This window comes from Aulostomus chinensis, chromosome 3 (genome assembly GCF_037954235.1).
Source record: "Aulostomus chinensis isolate RoL2024-O1b breed Wild chromosome 3, RoL_Achi_v1.0, whole genome shotgun sequence".
NCBI lineage: Eukaryota > Metazoa > Chordata > Actinopteri > Syngnathiformes > Aulostomidae > Aulostomus > Aulostomus chinensis.
Window position 1 is genome coordinate 20387102 of NC_141322.1, and position 18642 is coordinate 20405743.

The 18642-nt window shown below is 39.8% G+C and overlaps 2 protein-coding genes across 7 annotated transcripts in view; one reads left to right on the forward strand and one right to left on the reverse strand.

Annotated features, from left to right (window-relative positions):
- cadpsb (Ca2+-dependent activator protein for secretion b) overlaps positions 1–3775 on the reverse strand; it is a 62428-nt gene extending 58653 nt beyond the window's left edge. Inside the window, exon 1 of one of the 6 annotated variants that reach the window (XM_086199450.1) lies at positions 3123–3775. In XM_086199450.1, the coding sequence (XP_086055576.1) occupies positions 3123–3455 (333 nt within the window). In that variant the 5' untranslated portion in view covers positions 3456–3775. The remainder of the gene's footprint in view (positions 1–3122) is intronic. The other 5 variants (XM_086199451.1, XM_086199449.1, XM_086199448.1 and 2 more) reach the window with 5 other exon arrangements.
- An 8685-nt stretch (positions 3776–12460) lies between these two features.
- synprb (synaptoporin b) lies at positions 12461–18642 on the forward strand. The gene is made up of 5 exons (XM_086200786.1): positions 12461–12565; positions 13089–13213; positions 16109–16307; positions 16406–16597; positions 16666–18642. Exons 1-5 carry the CDS (start codon positions 12542–12544, stop codon positions 17041–17043), a joined length of 918 nt encoding a protein of 305 aa, XP_086056912.1. The 5' UTR covers positions 12461–12541; the 3' UTR covers positions 17044–18642.

Consider the following 18642-nt stretch of genomic DNA (forward strand, 5'->3'; position numbering starts at 1 on the left):
GAACGGGACTACAAACAAACAAATAGATGGAGACGCTGTGGTTTATACCTCCCACATGCACTTGTGCATGAGTGAGCAGAAAATTCAGACCATATTGCTCAACGGTGTCTGGAAGAAGACCGTTCATCTGTAAGCTGAAGCAAAACAGCAGGCACAACTACAGTTTTATAAATTTGTTGCCTCCACTTGTGTTTTCAGTGCTATTATCTGTTTGTCTCAGAGGATATTACACAAAAAAACTACAAGGATGATTTTCAGGAAATGTGGTGTAGGGGTAGCATGGGTCACAGAGGACAAATGCAAAAAAAAAAGTTGCCTTTTGTAAAAAAAAAGAGATTAACTGATGGAATATTTAGAGATATGGGTGACATAACAACTACAGCACAGTGATGAATTAAACTCAAAACAAATCTGCTTAAACTAATTCTCACGGTCAAAAGAGATTCTCATCTGAATCGATGCAAAAAGACACATTTTCTCCATGCTGTCTCTCAGTATTTCTATGTTCAGAACATTGTGCATACTGAAAAAGATAGAGTTTAAAGCCAATAGCCGCAATGAGCATTACTGTTTTCTTGTTTTCCTGTTATTTCACGATAACTCATCGATTCAAACAGAATCATTAAAAGCAAATTCTTCTTTTTTCTTTTTGTAGTGGAATATTTGACAGGTCCAGTAAAATGACTTTGGCTCAACTCTGACGAGAAATCATCGCTGTCATTCACCGAGGTCGAGATGTTCAGGATGTCTCAACGGACCGATGTCAAAGTTGGTGGAGGTTTTCGTATTTCAGTATTGTGGTGGTGCGTTTTAGTACAACGACCCCGAAGTCCTGAAGCTGAACATCACCTTGAGACAAACTCATGTGACGTTAATAAATACCTGACGCGTTAGCTGGATGATAGCAGTTCCTGGTGTGTGGTGAGCCAGGCAGCCCCGGACGGCTGACTATGTCTTTCATATCAGAGAGTTTATTTTGATACTGGTGCTATCACGTTATGATCACAGAAGGCAAAACACCTGTGACACAACAGCCTGGATTATCTCTCCTCTGACTAAGTGTACTGCACTTTCTGATTCATCCAAAACATCACTGCATGTAAAGGAGGTGTGAACAAAGAGAACAAACACTAATTAATAGAAACTCAATTTCCCAGAGGGAACATGGGGGGAAATTATATCTTATTTAAACACAAATGAAGTTAATATCAATATTTTGGTGGGAAAAAAATTTGAGTTAATCATAGAAGTAGAAAGGGTACATGAATACTGTCCCTGTGGCATAAACTGCAGCCTGGATATTGGAACAGACGGGCTTGATGATGTAGCATCCTTTGAGGATACTTCCTTGCAATCAACAAAAATCCCCTGGTCTGATGCTGCGTTCAAGACAACTCAGAAGTCAGAGATTTCCAACTTGCACCATCATAGCGTTCACACTGCACGTTAGTTTTCTAAAGACACATCAAGAAGTGAGACGACATCTTGGCTGAGCGGATTTTTACATATTTTTCAGCATCTAAGTCATAGTATTTTAATAAAAACATAAACAGAATTCACATATTGCAGTACTATAAGGTCAAACTGTGTGCTACAATACATCGCGTCTCAAGCTCTACGTGACCTGAAGTTGGAGAAGTCGCAGCTCTGAACTAATATGTGAGTTTCAGACCAATCATTTCTGATTGCAGTTCATTATCTATGCTCTGAGCTCACCCCCCTCCCCACATTACGTGTTGTCCTGAATGCAGCATCGTATAGTACGTGCTAAGCAGTTAGCATCTGACTGCAGTTGAAATCATTTTACTGTTCTGAAACATTGTTTTATCTCATACTGCTTTGAGTGAGTTCTCCTTGACGCACACGTAACCCGTATATGAAGACATCGCTGGTCAGACTGACAGTGGATGACAATATGATCTTTTTTTTTAAGACTACAGAGACTTTTTTCTCAGGACAATTTCATTAAATTCTAACAAAATGAATGAAACTCGACGGAGGTCCGCGTGCTCTGGGTGAGGGTCCAGACATGACAAATACACCATCAGTTTCAAAACTACAGGGGTGGAAGGATCTTCTGCAGAACCCAGAGCACACTGAATAGAACCTCTGAGAACCTCCAAACTCAACAATCATTTTTTTTCATAATTCACAGTCGCCCTGCACAAATAATTCCAATCACTCTAATTGCATTTTTACATTACTTAATTAAACGGACAGATTTGGATTAGACAAATTAAAAATGACCTGTTTCTGGTGTGATAGACAATAAACTGCGTGTCCTGACTGAGTGTCAACTCAGTGTTCTTCCAACATCAATGAAGCATCACGGCAGCAACATGAAACGAGGATGTTGGCCTACAAAAACTACACATCTTATAAGATGTGACCACCCCCCCCCCCCCAAAAAAAAAATGTATTAAAACTTGAATGATTGGACAGGCAAATATTAACACAATGAATTCGCTGTTACTGGTCGAGGAGAGCCGAGCGGATCTGAAGGGGGGGGGGTGAAGGCTATTAAACAACCCTCCTCAGGAGATCTGTGCCTAAAAGTCACCTTGGGAGGCCAAATTGACGGGATAAGTGATGGCGCAAACGGGCTGAAATTGAGTGTCTACAAGGGGGAAAAAAACCGCTGCATGTGGAATTGTTTTGCAGGTTTCAGTGTTGTGTCGCCCAACAAGGACAATGACACAGTCTTGTTCCAGCCACCATCTCCTGCACGCCCTTTCACTTAATGGGTTTGCTGGGCTCTGAGATTGATCTCACTTGTGAGCTCTAAGGGACATGGACCGCACTCAGTCTGCAGCTCTGCAGTACCATGTGTCCTCTCACTACTCGGGCTCTGCTGTGTGCGCCTGTCACGCTCAGAGTATTTCAACATTTTGCGTCAAAAGACCCCCCCCCCCCCCAAAAAAAAAACCAACCCCAAAAACAAATAGTATTTTCCTTGAAGTGTGCTGGATGCATGCGCTATCGGATAGGCCCAGCATCTCCCCTCCCCTCCCCTCCCTGTATCTTAGCTTATGTAGGTCATCAATGACAACATCTGCGATATGAAAGGAGGCATTTCATCAGCATGTGGTTATTAATCATGCCCTTGCACCGAGGGCCCTTACCTTCTGCTGTCGCCTTGCCATATCTGTGGGCTGTTTTGCATTGAATGGATAAGCGATGCATCGCATCACAAAAACATACAACTGCAGCTTCTTTTTACGCTCTTCTTCATCCCTCTGCAGCTTCTCCAAATCCTCCTTCTCCTCGCTGGCGGCGGACGGGCTCGGGCTGGTCGGACGGGCACTGCTGCGGCTGCTGCTGGGCGCCAGTCCCCCCGAGCTCTCGCTGGTCCTGCTCGGAGAGATGCGGGATCCGGCCTGAGGTGCCATCACCTCTTTGCTTTCTTCCTCCACTATCCCATCAGATTCCTCCTCGCTGGACGACGGATCTAACATCTTGGTTTGCAACTGCTGGTCCCCACTGATAGCCTAACCTACTAAATCTGTTGTTGAAGTCCCCCGCTGATGGCTGAGTGGAATCTTACCCCTTCTTATGTGATGTGGGAAAGGTCCGGCCAGGGATAGGCCCTGATTGTACTCGCTCGCTGAGAGATGTCAGCAGTACGAGTGGTGCTGAAAGAGGTTGAGTCTGCTTCACACTGAGCATTCTCCGCCTGCGCCGAGCACGCGTCGATGCTTACGTGTTTTCTGTATTTTATTGGCCGGTCACTGCTGCGGATGTAAGAGGGTGAGCAGAAGGGAGGGGCGGGGGGGTTGTGTACGGATGAGGGGAAATGAGAGCGGCTTCTTTTCTAGCTGAACGCAGGCGATGGCCTCTCCGGTGATGGACGCAGGCGCGAGGAGCTGACCGAGGTCCTGGATGGAGGAGACGAGAGAAGAGGAGGAAGAAGAAGAAGGATGCGCCCCTGCTCCTTTACTGGAGCTCTTATCCTAACGTTCTGCAGTAGTACACCTAAAATGGCTGCCATAGCATTCTTGTGATATTGTCGCTGAAATGGGGAACATAATTCTCTCCGTGGGCAGTGCAGTTTAGCAGGTGTAGAGTTGACTTCCTGAGCAGCCTGGAGTTGTTGAAGGGTGGAGTAGCCATAAACACCCGGGCTCTCTATGTGTCGGGTCAAGACATTGCTGCAGCACGCAGTAGTGTCTGTTGACAGGAAGTAGGATCACCTTACAGTGAGACATGCTGCAAAGATTTGAAGATCCCCTCTTAAGACACAAAAATCCTCGACTGAGCACTCCAGTATGCGTTTAGGAGGATTACTTACAGGGAAAATATGCAGTTATAACATTAAAAGTCCCTAGAATTTCACCATCTAATTCTTTCTGATTAAAAATCCCAGCAAACATGAACATGCAAATGGTTTGTTTGTTTCTCAAGCACAGAATGTTTACTCCTCAGTATCTCAGATCTCAGGTTTCCACGTCGCACCTGTTTATGTTGAATATCAGACCAGGATTAGCTTGAAGAAAGATTGGTGATGTCACAAATCCTGCTCATAGCACCGCCTCTTTAAATCAGAATTCCACAAATGGACAAAAGACACACTTTTTACTTGAAGGTGGAAACGTCCTTTTCGTGTCGCAGAACAACACTGCAAGGCTCAATCATTAATATGAGGGTAAAGAAAATGTGATAAGAGCAGTGCTGGTCTGAGGTGATCACATACAACACAAGGAATGAAGTTTCAATTAAGGAACTTTGGCTTCCCTAAAATCAAAAGAACAACAACAGACAAACAAAACATATAGAAAAAAAAACTGCCATGAGGAACTAAAAACCTCACAATAAATTGTAGACAAGCAGAAGTGACAAACAATTTCTTGTTGACATTTTTGGTGGTTGTCTAAAATGTGTACCTTATTATATTCTACACTGATTTTCCGGTCCACCGTATAATACTTTGTTTGTTTACATGACCTGGAGTCCTTCCAAACAGCCTGTACCAAAAGTCTGCTACACCTCAGATTTTCATGACATCTGCACAACTCATTTTGTGCATCTGTTGCACAATTTGATGAGCTAATCAGCTAGCAACATTCTTATTAAGTCCCCTCGTTAATTCCCAGGATTCGAAATAAGCAATAGAATAGTCTGGGTTTTGCTTTAGTCTTAACAAGATTTATAGAAAACTTGAAAGTCCAGATGTATGTTTATTTTGATGTGTTGACAGCACTTTGCTAATCCCAAGCACTGATAAATCAGATTAAGATGGCATTAGCCAACGTTAATACAGAACCATGTGAATCCAGCACACTAGTGTGAGTCCCATGAGCATCTGACGTGGTACGGTAGTACAGCAAACCTGTCACACCTACAGTGTCTCACTCTCTGGCCAACAACCAGGGGCCCCATCGACCTAATTAAACTGACAGGCTGTTGGTGTGATGAATAAAAATGACAGAGGTGCACGACCACTGACTACTGATGTTCCATGTGGACTGTTTCTGAGAGGAGTTATAAAATATCAGGAACATCTCTCACTCACAGGAGAGTTCAACAGCACCACAAATGACAGACTCCAAAAAAACTATTGAAATGAATCAACACGCTTCCAACAGATTCAATAAAAAGCTGAGCTTCACAGTCTTTGTGTGGGATTTATCACAGCCATTGTATGATACTACATTTGATTTATTTGAGTGTACCTAATGAATTGGCAAGTCAGAACATGTTATTGTATTTATAGTATAATTTTGAAAGCGCTACTGTCAATCCAGCCCTTGCTGACTGTGTTTATCATTATCATTATTATTATTATTATTATCATCATCATTATTATTACATTTTAGCATTTTTAGCCTAAATTACGCTGCACATAAGAGAATTTACTGACTATTTTTGTTCACAGTAAACCATTGGAACAATTATCCTTTAAATTAACCCTTGAGAAAATCATTTCACTGCTCTTATTTTACAAACATGGTAATTATGTAGGATTATTTCCCTTAGAACATCATTCTTTCACTCTCCTCCATCTGACCCTGAGTGTGTGTTTACCTCCCCCGCTATAATGGTACTTACAGTATGTACCAGTACACACATGACAGCGTTTATACTGTGCAGTCAGCATGCTTTGAGGACGAAGAGACCTGCAAACATCTCTCAGATTTAATTAAAGATGACAGCTGGACAGACTAGCTGCTAGTCCAGATGTTGCTTACGCGTCTGACCAGTGAATTCCCTGCAGGTAACCATGCTTTCAAGGACTTCACATTTCCAATTTCGCTCTGGTGGAATTCCTAACAGCCTGACTTGGCATTTAGTCTTTTCATTTACGGAGCTCATCCTGGGAGGATGCTCAGGTTAGTTACCTATCATCTTCAGCTCCTCAAAGTCTCAATCTTGCCAGGCCACTAGCACCTCCTGATGGGTATGAGAGCTCGTGGACTGACACCCACCTCTGGGTTTCTGTGACTGCACAGTCTTGAGATCCCGCGGGGACGTCTAGCATTCACCAATCCTTTTAAACATTAATAATTGACTGATGTTCTCATCCCCGCTCTTATACTTCAACTAGAGTGTGTACACATTAAATGTTGATGTTCTTCAGGGTGGAACAACACAAAAGCCAGTGCGGAAAAAAAAAAAATACAGGTTTTGTCATTCAATAATGTGGATCTTTGCCAGATTTAAAGGGAACGAATACACTTTTTTTTTAGGCTAATTATTCAAAAAAGATTTTTCATATGATGAAACAATGTTAAAGGTGGTCCGTCTGTACTTTTTTCCTCATATCACAAGGTCTTCATTAGACAATACAATTTGTCATGGAGTTATTCAAGACTTTCCTTTATGGAGTGTTACTGGACATCCCACCCACAACGACAATGTCCTATGAACATGCGTAGATGTTCCTTTTGCTTGGAAACTGAAAGGAACATCTACGCATGTTCATATAATGGAATTCAAAGCTCCAGAGCAGCAAATACATTGATCTTTTGGTGTGTTTTTATCTTTTAAATGTCCAGAATCCACTTGAGCTTCACCTTCTAAGTCAACTTGATTAAAAAGACTTTAATTTGCTCAAATGGAATAATGATTGACAGCTGCTGTGCAGGTCGTAGCCTACATGTAGCAAAAATGGTTGCCTTTGTCATTTTTCAGGTCATTTATTAGGATTCCTCAGTGTTTGTGGAAGTTAAGGCATAAGGTCACTTGAGTTTGTTTTTGAATAGGATATTTGTCAAGGGCAAAAAAAAAAAACATGCAGGTTCAACAAAAAGAAATAAAATGAGTACATGATGTGATTGTTAAACCGACATAAACGAACGGGCTGTGGTCAGATGAAACAAAAAGGAATTATTTTGTCTCTCCTTGATATCTAAATTCATTATCAACAGCAGTCACTCTCTGTAGAAACCTGCTTTTCTTCATTTGCTACAACTTTCTGAATCAAGTCCTCCGAACAGTAAAATCTACAACAAATACATCACTGTCATAAAACACAAAGATATAAAGATCTGAACGCACGCTGCTGGAGTATTTTTATCTAGTGTGAGTGTGTGTGCATGTGTGTATGTAAGTATGCTACAGTTGCATGTGCAATTTGTCCTAATAGATGTCACAATATGTAAGGTACACTATGGATGAACTGAAGGGAACAGTAGGAATATCATCAAATAAAGTTGTTACTATATTTATGACTTGCCTCACTTAGTTCTCTTCACTTCTCTCCTGCCAACATATTTGAGCATGATTATTTCATTCAGTACATATTCTTAAAGACAGAAAGGAGAGCGAGAGAGACAGAGAGCGAGAGAGGCAGAGTGGGAGAAAGAGAGAGAGAAAGATGCAGAGTGGGAGAAAGAGAAAGAGAGAGAGATGCAGAGTGGGAGAAAGAGAAAGAGAGAGAGAGATGCAGAGTGGGAGAAAGAGAGAGGGAGAGAGAGAGATGCAAGTTTTCATCACTCATAACAGCATTTTCTCGTTCACTTTTTTTTTCCAATCTGTATTCCTCTTTAAAGTTCTGTCACAAGTCGTAACCTCTAAGTTGAACTGCATTTTAAAACAGTTTACACACTCAAACACACATGCATGCACGCACGCACGTGCGCACAAACACACACACAAACACACACACAGATTTCTTAACCCTCCAAGTGCTGTCTGAGGGAGTGTAAGAAGGTCTTAGCCAAATATCCGCAATCCAAAGCTCTATAACTCTCCTTGGTCCTTACATAGATAGACTTACAATACGCTCTAATGCGTGCATGTGTGCGCACATGCACACATGCATGTGTGCATGTGCGCACACATGCATGTGTGCATGTGCGCACACATGCACGCATGTGTGCGCACATGCACACATGCATGTGTGCGCACACGCACACACACACACACACACACACACACACACACACACACACAAACACACACAGACAGAGGCTCAGAGCTTCTCTGGAGTTAGCTGAGGAGCTCTTTGAAATATTTAAATGCTGTGAGCGTTTTTAATGTGAGATTGATGGAATAGGGTCAGTGACAGCATTGCAGCTACGATAACTGTCTAATAGTGCATGTTGAAGCCAAACATTTTCACCAGGAACATGTCTGTATCCCGGGTTACCGACTTTGTCAAATATGTATTGTAGCTTCTTCTTTTTTTTCCATGTGGAGTTGATTAAAATTATGGTTTGCAGAGGAGTGAAAGGCTTAAACATCTAAAACTGGGATGATTAGTAATTGGCTTGTAGGAGTCAGGAGAAGCCCATTTTAAACAAATTAACAATCTCTGCAAATCCTTTTTACATAATGCAGTCTTCCACATGTCTCCATTGGTAAGAAATAGAAGGCGTAATTCCTCATATATTTCATATTCTCTCTTGAGATAGCATGCCAGCAGGTCAGAAGCAGCACAATTAGTTTTATTAGTTTGTTGGGTTTAGGGTGTATTCTATGAAAGAATCCACCTGGAGAGGAGAAACAAGGCAGACCAAAAACACCCTGGTGAAGAACTGTGAAATGAAAATCTAACTTGGGGTGAGGCATAACGTGCTGCACAGGATAAGGCCAGGGATTAAGTAAATACAACACAGGAATATCTAGTGGGCTTGCAATCTCCTCTTGTATTTTTAAGATAAGCCTGACAACAAAGGTAGTCCTTTAAAAAAATCTGTCTGTATGTGTTGCTGCTGTGCCACATTCACGCTTGTCTGTTCCTGCCACAGTTTTCAGGCTGGAGCAGGGAGTTGATGCCAGAAAAAGATTCATTAATAATGCAGTGAGAGGCTGGAGCCTCACCACTTAATATGGTGAAAAACCCCTATGGCTATTCGACCAACACATTTTCTCATCAGCTGGAAACTAAACCTTATCCAATAAGTGCACAACAGCGGAATAATGGAGAAGTATGCAGCTTCTTGAATGCAAAGAGGACAAAGTGAGGACACTCATCTGGATTTTGGAGAGAGAAGACGGATCGATTGCAGTGAGACCGTAAAATAGAGCTCATCGCGGCAGTTGAAGAGATTTCTCTCAATAAGACAACCGAGTACTGCTCTCTTCTGGCCAAATGATGAAAGGACATCACGCACCATCCGATTTCCTGTGTAGTGTGAGTGAATCCTCCAACAGACAGTAGAGACAGGTTAAAACACACACACACACACACACACACACACACACACACACACACACACACACACACACACACAACAAATCAGTGAAAAAACATGATCATTTTTCCCTCGTCTTATTCTTTCAAGTGACTAAATGGTTTGAAGAGAATAGGATGGTTCGGATGGTTTATGTGTAACTGACCCACTCATTTGTACAGTTTTCTTAGTCAGGATATTTATTGATATTATGCATTCCCTGGCCCCTTACCATGAGTGAAACCCTTTCCCAATCCAGGACCTAAACCCAATTCTATCAGAAACAACAAGTCCCCAAACTGCGATTTACTGGTGTCTCAAAAAAGTGAATACCTACCAAAATTTCCTTAATATTCCCAATTTTTTCTCAAATTAGTCCTCACAAGGATAGGTATTCAAGTGCAGTATGCACACACACACACACACACACACACACACACACACACACACACACACACACACAGACTCTTGACTGACATCCAGTGGACACAGTTAGAATGCCTCATAATTGTTATCATGTTTTAATGTACTGTACTCATAATGATCAACTCCGCCTTTGCTCCTATACTGACTTAATGGATGATCAGATGATAAACTGTGAAAATAAAACTGTTATATTACAATACTTTAGGCACCTTACTGTTGCTTTAGTAAACCCTTCTTCACATTGTAATTTAATACCAAAAAAGCTTGATTAATATTAATACAACAGCCCAGTAAATCGAAATACCCTCTGTGATTCTTTAAAAAGTTGTTTTTAAGTTTGTTTGATGATAGATAAAGTGCATATTTCATAATAATAATAATAATTCTTTCTTAACTGTAATGGTTGTGTTAATTAGGTCTCACTATCAACACGCAATACTTCTCTCTTCACTGTTTGACTGCTTATAAGTTAACACCAAACATTAAAGGGGCGTACAAAGAGAAAAGATGGACGTTTTTGTTCAAATGCAACCATCGCTGACATTTTTACCAGCTGCAGAGTAAACTAGCTTAGAATATCCAAAGTCAGCCCGTTCATATTTTCCTCAATGTTAGCGAGGTTTTCTTTCTAATCTTTTCTTATCTAAACCTGTCTTTACCTCGCTGCCTATTCATCTTTTTCAGACTTTAGATTCCTGACTCTCTTGTAAAAGTTACAATTCATATCCTTTATTTAATATGAACCATAATGCTGCCTCTGATCCATAGCACAATGTTGTTATTTTTTCTTGGTCTGGACTAACAACAAACTGATCATTCACTTCTCCATGGCTGAGCGAAGTCACTGTCTCCCCCTACAAGGTTTCAATTAACTATCAGTCACTCTTTTTCATTTTAGATGAAACAAAAATCCTTCTTTCAGGCAACGGTTTTTAATTACATTCATGATTTGTGTGAACTTTGGAATAAATCCTTCTTAATCAAGTTAATATCAAAAACATGTAATAGTTTAAAACTTGAATTCAAGTCTCAAGCACATTCAATGCCTTTAATCAATTTCCGGAGTATTTTTTGGCACTCATATACAGAGTCAGATGATCATTCGCCAAGAGAACTTGACTCCAAAATCCAAGGTAAACGCAAACTGATTTTACTTCCTCACACTACCTCAGTTTAATTACTGTTTTTATCCATCCGTAGTTAATTGCTTCCATTAGGTTATTTTTTATTATATGCTGTACCTTTTTTCTCAAAGCACTTTGTTGTTCAAAAGTGGTCTCTTGTGTTTCTCTATTGTATTATATGCAATATGCAATCCAGGGTTGTAGTTGTGGGCAGTAATTGGTCTCAGTAGGGAAGAATGGTGCAAGCAGTATAACTCCTTCAGCAAAATATAGACAGATTAAAAAAAAAAAGATGGTTTCATGTTCACTCTGAAGTTCATTTATGTCAATAAAAAAAAAACCCATCACCAGATCCCCACTTCATTCCAGTGATTGTCATATTGTGTTCTTAAATGCCAGTTCAGTCCACGTTGTTGTGGAGTTCCACAAGGTTCTATACTTGGACCGCTAGGTCACCTAATTTGCTTCTCTTAAGCATTACTATTGGAAGACATACACATTTGCATAAATGTTGAACTGATCAGCAGATAACACCCAGTTGTATTCATCCATGAAGACAGAAGACAGCAATCAGCTAGTCCCAACTAGGAAAATGAGTCCACACAACAGGCAGGAATATTGCGATTGGGTATTGTCCGGCTGCTCCAAACGTGCTATATCTCATGCATTAATCACTATTAGTAACTCTGTGGACATGATCATTAGAGACTTATGCAAAGCTAACGCAATATTCAGCCTGATGGGGCACTATAACAACTTGTGACCTGTACATTGGAGAATCAAAGATTTTTTTTTTTTCTGGAATTCATTGATCCACTTCTGCCTCTTTCTCAGCTGTGCAAAAATAAGTGGTTAAAATGATTGCTCACCATTATATTGCATTTACATTTACACATACTGTATAGTGTAGTGTTCAAATGAAGAGTTGATTTACAAAAAGAAATAATTGTTAAAATGGATAGAAAATCTACCCACTAAACTATTTAATATGCTCTATGTATTCATTCTTTAGCCATGTTAGTAATAGTCTTTTGTTTTTGCAAATGAGATCTTTAATTATTAACAAAACCGCAATAAGCTGAACCTCACCAACAGCTGCACCTTTATCGTCATCCCTTCCTTATTCTAAGCATTGCGGCTGAAAATTCTAAATGGATACAGGTGCAGAATATCTCAAAGTCCTCCTCAGGGAAGATATGTGCCTACTGTTAGCCCTGCCCTCCCCTTCCCTCCCTCCCCTCCCTCCCCTCCCCTCCCCTCCTCTCCCCTCTGCTAGAAGCTTTGCTCTCCTTTTACTGTCTACATCAGTGGCATCTCAACTGGATGACAAAAGCTACAGACACTCTGTAGAGGGGGATTCAGCTTTGTGATTTTTAAATGTGTATGGTTATATTTGCACCGGTAAGTTTCACCTCTATCCACTCTTCATTTATTGTACTTTATATTCAGCTTCATTTCATTTTAATGGATAAGAAGTTAAATGAAATGCCATATTTATTTTGATCTTTATTTTGATCTGTAGAATTCAGATTGAAACCATGGAAAAATGTTTAGAATATTGACGCATAGTTTAATCATTTATTCTTTGAATACTTTGCTGTTGAAGAGTTTTTTTCATGACATGGAAAACAAAGTCAAAGAAACATCATATTTAATGTTGCTATAAAATGACTGACTGCTGCTGTGGCCACCCTTCAGTGCACAGTAAGCAGCTCTGTTAGTTGTCTTCCGTCCTCTGAATTATTCAGGTTTTGTTTTCAAACCAATTACGAGCCTTAATCATCAGTCCTGTGATTTATTGATGTGCGTACACCATGCAATGAGCCCCAGTCGGTAATTTGATTCAGCTACTGCTGAATGTAAATGAATGCTTTATCAATACAGTTTGTGATCCTTATATGACAGTATGTTTTTGCTTTCATAGATTTTGGCCATTTGTGCTTTTGCAACATGTGGAGGCTACTATGGTCATCTCCGGGTTAAAGTGGACTGTGTAGACAGGAGGCAGAGCAACCAGAGCATTAGCATCGATTTTGCTTATCCTTTCAGGTAAAGTATTTGTTTCCACCCAGTACCCTCACCTTTATTGCTGTTTTAAAGTATGCCTTTGTGTTCTAATTTTATACACTTTTGATTTGTCTCATAATAGCTTTCCATGAAAATAAAGATGAAAATGAACTAGTCGGCTTGCAAATGTTTGTTCTCGTGAGTTGAACTTGGAAGTAAATGCATCAAAATGCATTTAGGTTATTCTTTACACTGACTGCATGATTATAATTGTAGGGTTAGTTTTGTAATTTGAACCACTGAATACATAGCTAATGATAATTAAGAACGGGTTGATAAATATGTCTATCTAAAGACTGTTTTATTTTTAGAATTTACAGATAAAGACCCAAAAGGTAAGGAGTACATCCAACTTATAATTTAGTTTTGTTTGTTTTTCAATTTTTAATCCTCATTCATTTATAATGATATACATTAGTTACATACTGGAAGTCCTTGGCTCACTCTTAGGTTTAGTTTTAATCCGATCCATTTAGAATATTGAAGGTTGTCTTTATTTTTGTTATATTTGTTTATTTTATGTTTACATTGAGAAAACAAAACAGCAAATGAAGGGGCACAATGGCTCAGAGGTAGATTGGCCATCTGGCAACCGCAGGGTCGCTGCTTCGATCCTCATTTCCCCCGGTGACCATGCCGAAGTATCCTTGAGCAAGACACTGAGCGCCTAATTGCTCTTAATGGCCCTTTGACGGACGGACTGGCACCCATCCGGGGTGAACCCTGCCTCTCACCCAATGTCAGCTGGGATAGGCCCCCCCACGACCCTTGACGCTGTATAAAAAAATGGATGGTTGGAAAACAATGGAAGGTTTAAGGAGCTCACCTTATGTGGTCAGGAATGGATGCAGTCAAAATCACAAGCACACTCCATCAATCCAAACCTTTCCAGTACAGTGCCTCCTTTGAGGATAAATTAGACATCAGCTCTCACAAAATATCCTGTAACCTAGCAGTAGTCAACAAGAAACAAAGGGAAGAAAGAAACATTTATTTCTGCCTCGTGTCAGTAAATCAAAAGATGAGTAGTTACATCATATTTCAGGTACACGCTTCAAGACGTATGAAAAAAAGATGGAAAAATAGAATAATATAAAAAGAGACCCTTTAAATCAGGCTCCAACTATATTTTGGTCTACTGATACAGTAAAATACACTTTGATTATAAATCGGACGTGCTCCCTTCTCAGCTGTCTAGCCTCTACATCATGAAGTAGGAAAGCTTAAAGAGAACATTGCTCCTCCCTATCGAGCCTGACAACATGATGTAGCTCTTCTTTCTGTCTGGCTGACCACTTTCCTGAAATATGCAGAGATGATGTATCCTGTGTGGATTCAATCTGTGGCTCAGACGTGCTCCATTTTGTCTTCAAAATGATATCTAATCAAAACATTAAAAAAGATTCATGACACTTGAAAGCACTCTCTAACTCAGTCATCCATGAATTCTTTAAAAGTTGGAAATGACGAGTACGAATAAGTTTAATCATATAATACTAAAATGTATATACGTGAAAGACTGGTCAATGTCCCTTTATATACCACAAAAGAATTTTCTCCAATTCAAACAAATCCTATTCAATGCTACATTTTAATTCTATGCAGTCCATGTAATGCATGGATTGTGGCTTTTGATCTCTCCCTAATTAAACACTTTTTCTTCTAATCTTTTGAGCCCTCATGAGGTAAAGTGAAAAAAGAAAGGCGTGACCTTCAACTGTCTCGGTATATTAGTGAATGACTAATCACCAGCGTAATTTTACTTGAACGATGGGGAGTGTGGCATACTGCATTTGGGTTTACTTGGAGCGTGACTCTCAGGTTTTTTTATGCCGCAGTTGTGGTGACTTAGCCTGTAGTGGAACCGCATGTGGTCGTGCATTTTTTTAAAAAATATTTTTCATTTTAAAATTTACACCACTTCTCTAATTTCTTGTTCTTGTTCATCTTGGATAATAATAAGAAAGATCATTTATCAAATGACTAACATGAATAGAGATTTCCTTAACTAAAAGGAGAAACAAAAAAAGAATGATGATCAGGTGAATAAAAATGGCCCTGAAGCTGTCCAAGAAACTTGTTAGACACACCAGGGCTCACCACCATCGTAAGCTTACTAGTATATTCTCAAATTCAGTTATGATAGAAATGAACAAAGACATTCGACACAGGATTAAAAACTAATTTGAAAAAACAAAAACCCAGCCAAAATCAACCCTGCTAGGAGGTCATGACTGAAAGACATTTTTTTACTGCAACTAAATACAATCCATTTATAAAACCTGAGCTCCAGCTACATCCCACTAAACCCTCCTCATACACGCGACAAGATTTCCAGATACTCCGTTTTCTCACCGTGACCCAGCTATAAAAGTCTCTTACAGGCCATCCATCACTGAAGACTTTCAGTACAATAGAAAGGTGGAGAAAGTCTTGTTATTGAATGTTACGATTAATCTCAAGGAGTTCACAATAAAAAGGGGCCGACAATATCAACCAGAAGGAACTGAACTTCTTTTTTACCAAACGGTCTGATAATTGGTTGGAAACTGTGTCATATTTCAGATGTTGAACAGCATCTTTTTTCTTTTTTTTTATGTCAGAAGCTACAGAGCAGCTCGTCTTTTCTCAGTCAGCTTCCTCATGAATCTTGTACAATCTCGTCTTTCTGTATGCAACAAAGGAGGATGATGTCTCATGGGATAGAAACATGCCGACATGTTTCTAATGAAGAATCATATTGCCTTTCTGTGTTTGCTGAGATGGAACTTTCCATTTTTAGCGTGCTGATGAAAGTGCCAGCGGCCGACTCTCCTCAACAACGACCATTTGCCTTTTACAAACATTAACAGTAAACCTCCTTTTCCTCTTTTCTAGATTACAACAAGTGCATTTCAAAGCTCCCTTGTGTGAGACAAAGAGGGATGAGGTTATTTTCTTGGATGGCGACTTTTCCTCAGCTGCACAGTTTTTTGTTACTGTGGGTGTTTTTGCTTTCTTGTACTCTCTGCTGGCAACCGTTGTCTACGTCTTCTATCAAAACAAGTACATAAAGAACAACAGAGGTCCGCTTGTGGTCAGTATATCATCAGCAAAACTCTCAAATGTGCTCAGATGAAAATACAGGATGTGAAAGAATTGATTGTTTTGTCCCTCCTTTCTGCTCCCGAGCAGGATTTTGTTGTTACCATGATCTTCTCCATCATGTGGCTAGTCAGCAGTTGTTGTTGGGCCAAAACGCTCTCTGATATCAAAAGAGCCATAAACCCAACCCAGGTGCTCCTGCTAATGTCTGCCTGCACAGCTCAGGAGAACAAATGCACCGCTACCCAGGAGCCTCGCTGGTCACGTCTAAATACATCTGTGGTACGTTAACAAATAAAGAATATGTAGTATTGTGTTAATATCACAAGTAATATTTCTCCTTTCTACAGGTTTTTGGTTTTGTTAATGTGGTCCTTTGGGTTGGGAATATTTGGTTCGTCTTCAAAGAGACAGGCTGGTACAAGACTGGTCAGAGATACCCAACCAGGAGTGCCTCCAGGAAACGTAGTAGCGAAATGCGTCAGCGGCTCTACAGCGAAAGCAGCTTTGATCAGCCAGAAGAGAATTCTGGTCCACAAACTTCCAGTCAAGGCAGTTTCAATCAGTCAAAGGGGGATTTCGGTCAGCAGGTCAACAGACAAGGAAGCTTCAACCAGTTACAAGTAAGCTTTAGCCTGCCACAGACATATCTCGGCCAACCACGGGTCTATGACAGTGAGAGCCATGTCCCCGCCCAGGGGCCGATGATATTTGTCAATGAGATGTGATTGTGCTGATCAGAATAGCAACTAGATTACTGGCATGAATGCTTTTACGTAGTGAACCCTGTTGTAAACATAGATATTGCAATGAAAATGAAAGTAAACAATATAGTAAAATGTTTAATGTTGTGTTTTTGTTATAATGCGGATTGAATGAACAAAATTACCAGCCAATTGCCCCCTGAGACCCACATCTATGCAACAAAGACTAACGAACCAGGCCATTTTTTCTGCCTAGTAAAGTATAATTTGTCAGTGGATCCTTTAACTGGCTTCCTCTGTTTCTCCCAAATATGAAAAATAATTACTGTCCACTCAGCAACTTTGCTGTGATGATTATGTATGAAACTTATCTTGACCAGTGCCCAGATGAATGACGAAAGAAGACACAAGTTATTATCTATAGTTGTTGATTTCTGAGTTCATTCATACCAAAATACACTGAAAACACCAGATGACAATTTGATACACGACACTTAATCTTTTCACACCCTGTTGGACAATCAACGAAATGTAAAATATCCTCCATGATATGACCAATATGTAGAAGACAGGAAACCACAAACCACCTTAGTGATGTGATACTGCTACAGTTCTAGTATCATGGTGTACTGTAGTTGTGCATGTGGTTTGTCCAGTGTTGTCAGTACCTGGGGGAGTGGCTTTGGTTGTTCACTCCATGACAGCCAGGCATCATCTAAATAAAAATGTTGAAGGCTTGCTGGAAAGTGATCTGTTTGTTATTTTGAATGTTACTATTCAACACTTATTTTCATTATCTATTTTTTAGATGTATTGAGAGGTGATACACATTCAAAAAGTATCTTTTTTGCCTTTCAAGTGTTCACTAATGTGCATCCTGAACTCAAGAAGACAACTTTTTCGCCTCCCACACGGTTTCTGTGTGACTCCAGAATGCAGAAAGAGCCAGTCACGTATGTTTAGCTTGAAGCTAATAGAGGCTGATGGCTAACAGCAATGATTCTGCTTTGTCGTGAGCTTGAGACACATATTTGTGAGAACTTGAAAGGAAAAATGTATTTTCTTGGATAAGAATCAATTTATTTTTAGGTATAAACTTTCCAGAGCTCATTTTGGCCTATTTTGTTTGTTTGAACGGAAAATATGTGCAGTGTCATTGCTGAAATGTTGTACTTAATCTGCTACCACTCTCTATAAATACTTAATGTTTCATCGTACAGTATGCTGTATTCCTTTTGTCATTATTGATGAATGTCTAGCACTCTGGTATCTTTGGCCATTTTTTTTTTCAAGTGAGTTTTGATTTTAGGTGATGAATGCTGTTTCCGTGGTATTTTCTAAGACTTTACTATCAAATGTATTATTTTATTGATCAGGTTTTATAAATATGCATGTGCTTTATGTGAAAAGAATACATTTATTCACGTTTTACTTTAACGGTTTCAGATTTTCCTACACTCATCCCCCCCCCCCAAAAAAAAAGAAACAAAAAAAACAAACAGGCTGAGATACATATGGAGAATAATGATGAAGGGCTCATGTTGCATATAATTCATACTTTTGTTGTCACAGTCCATTGAGCATTAAAACTGCATTATACAAAGGATGATTACTTCTGTATAA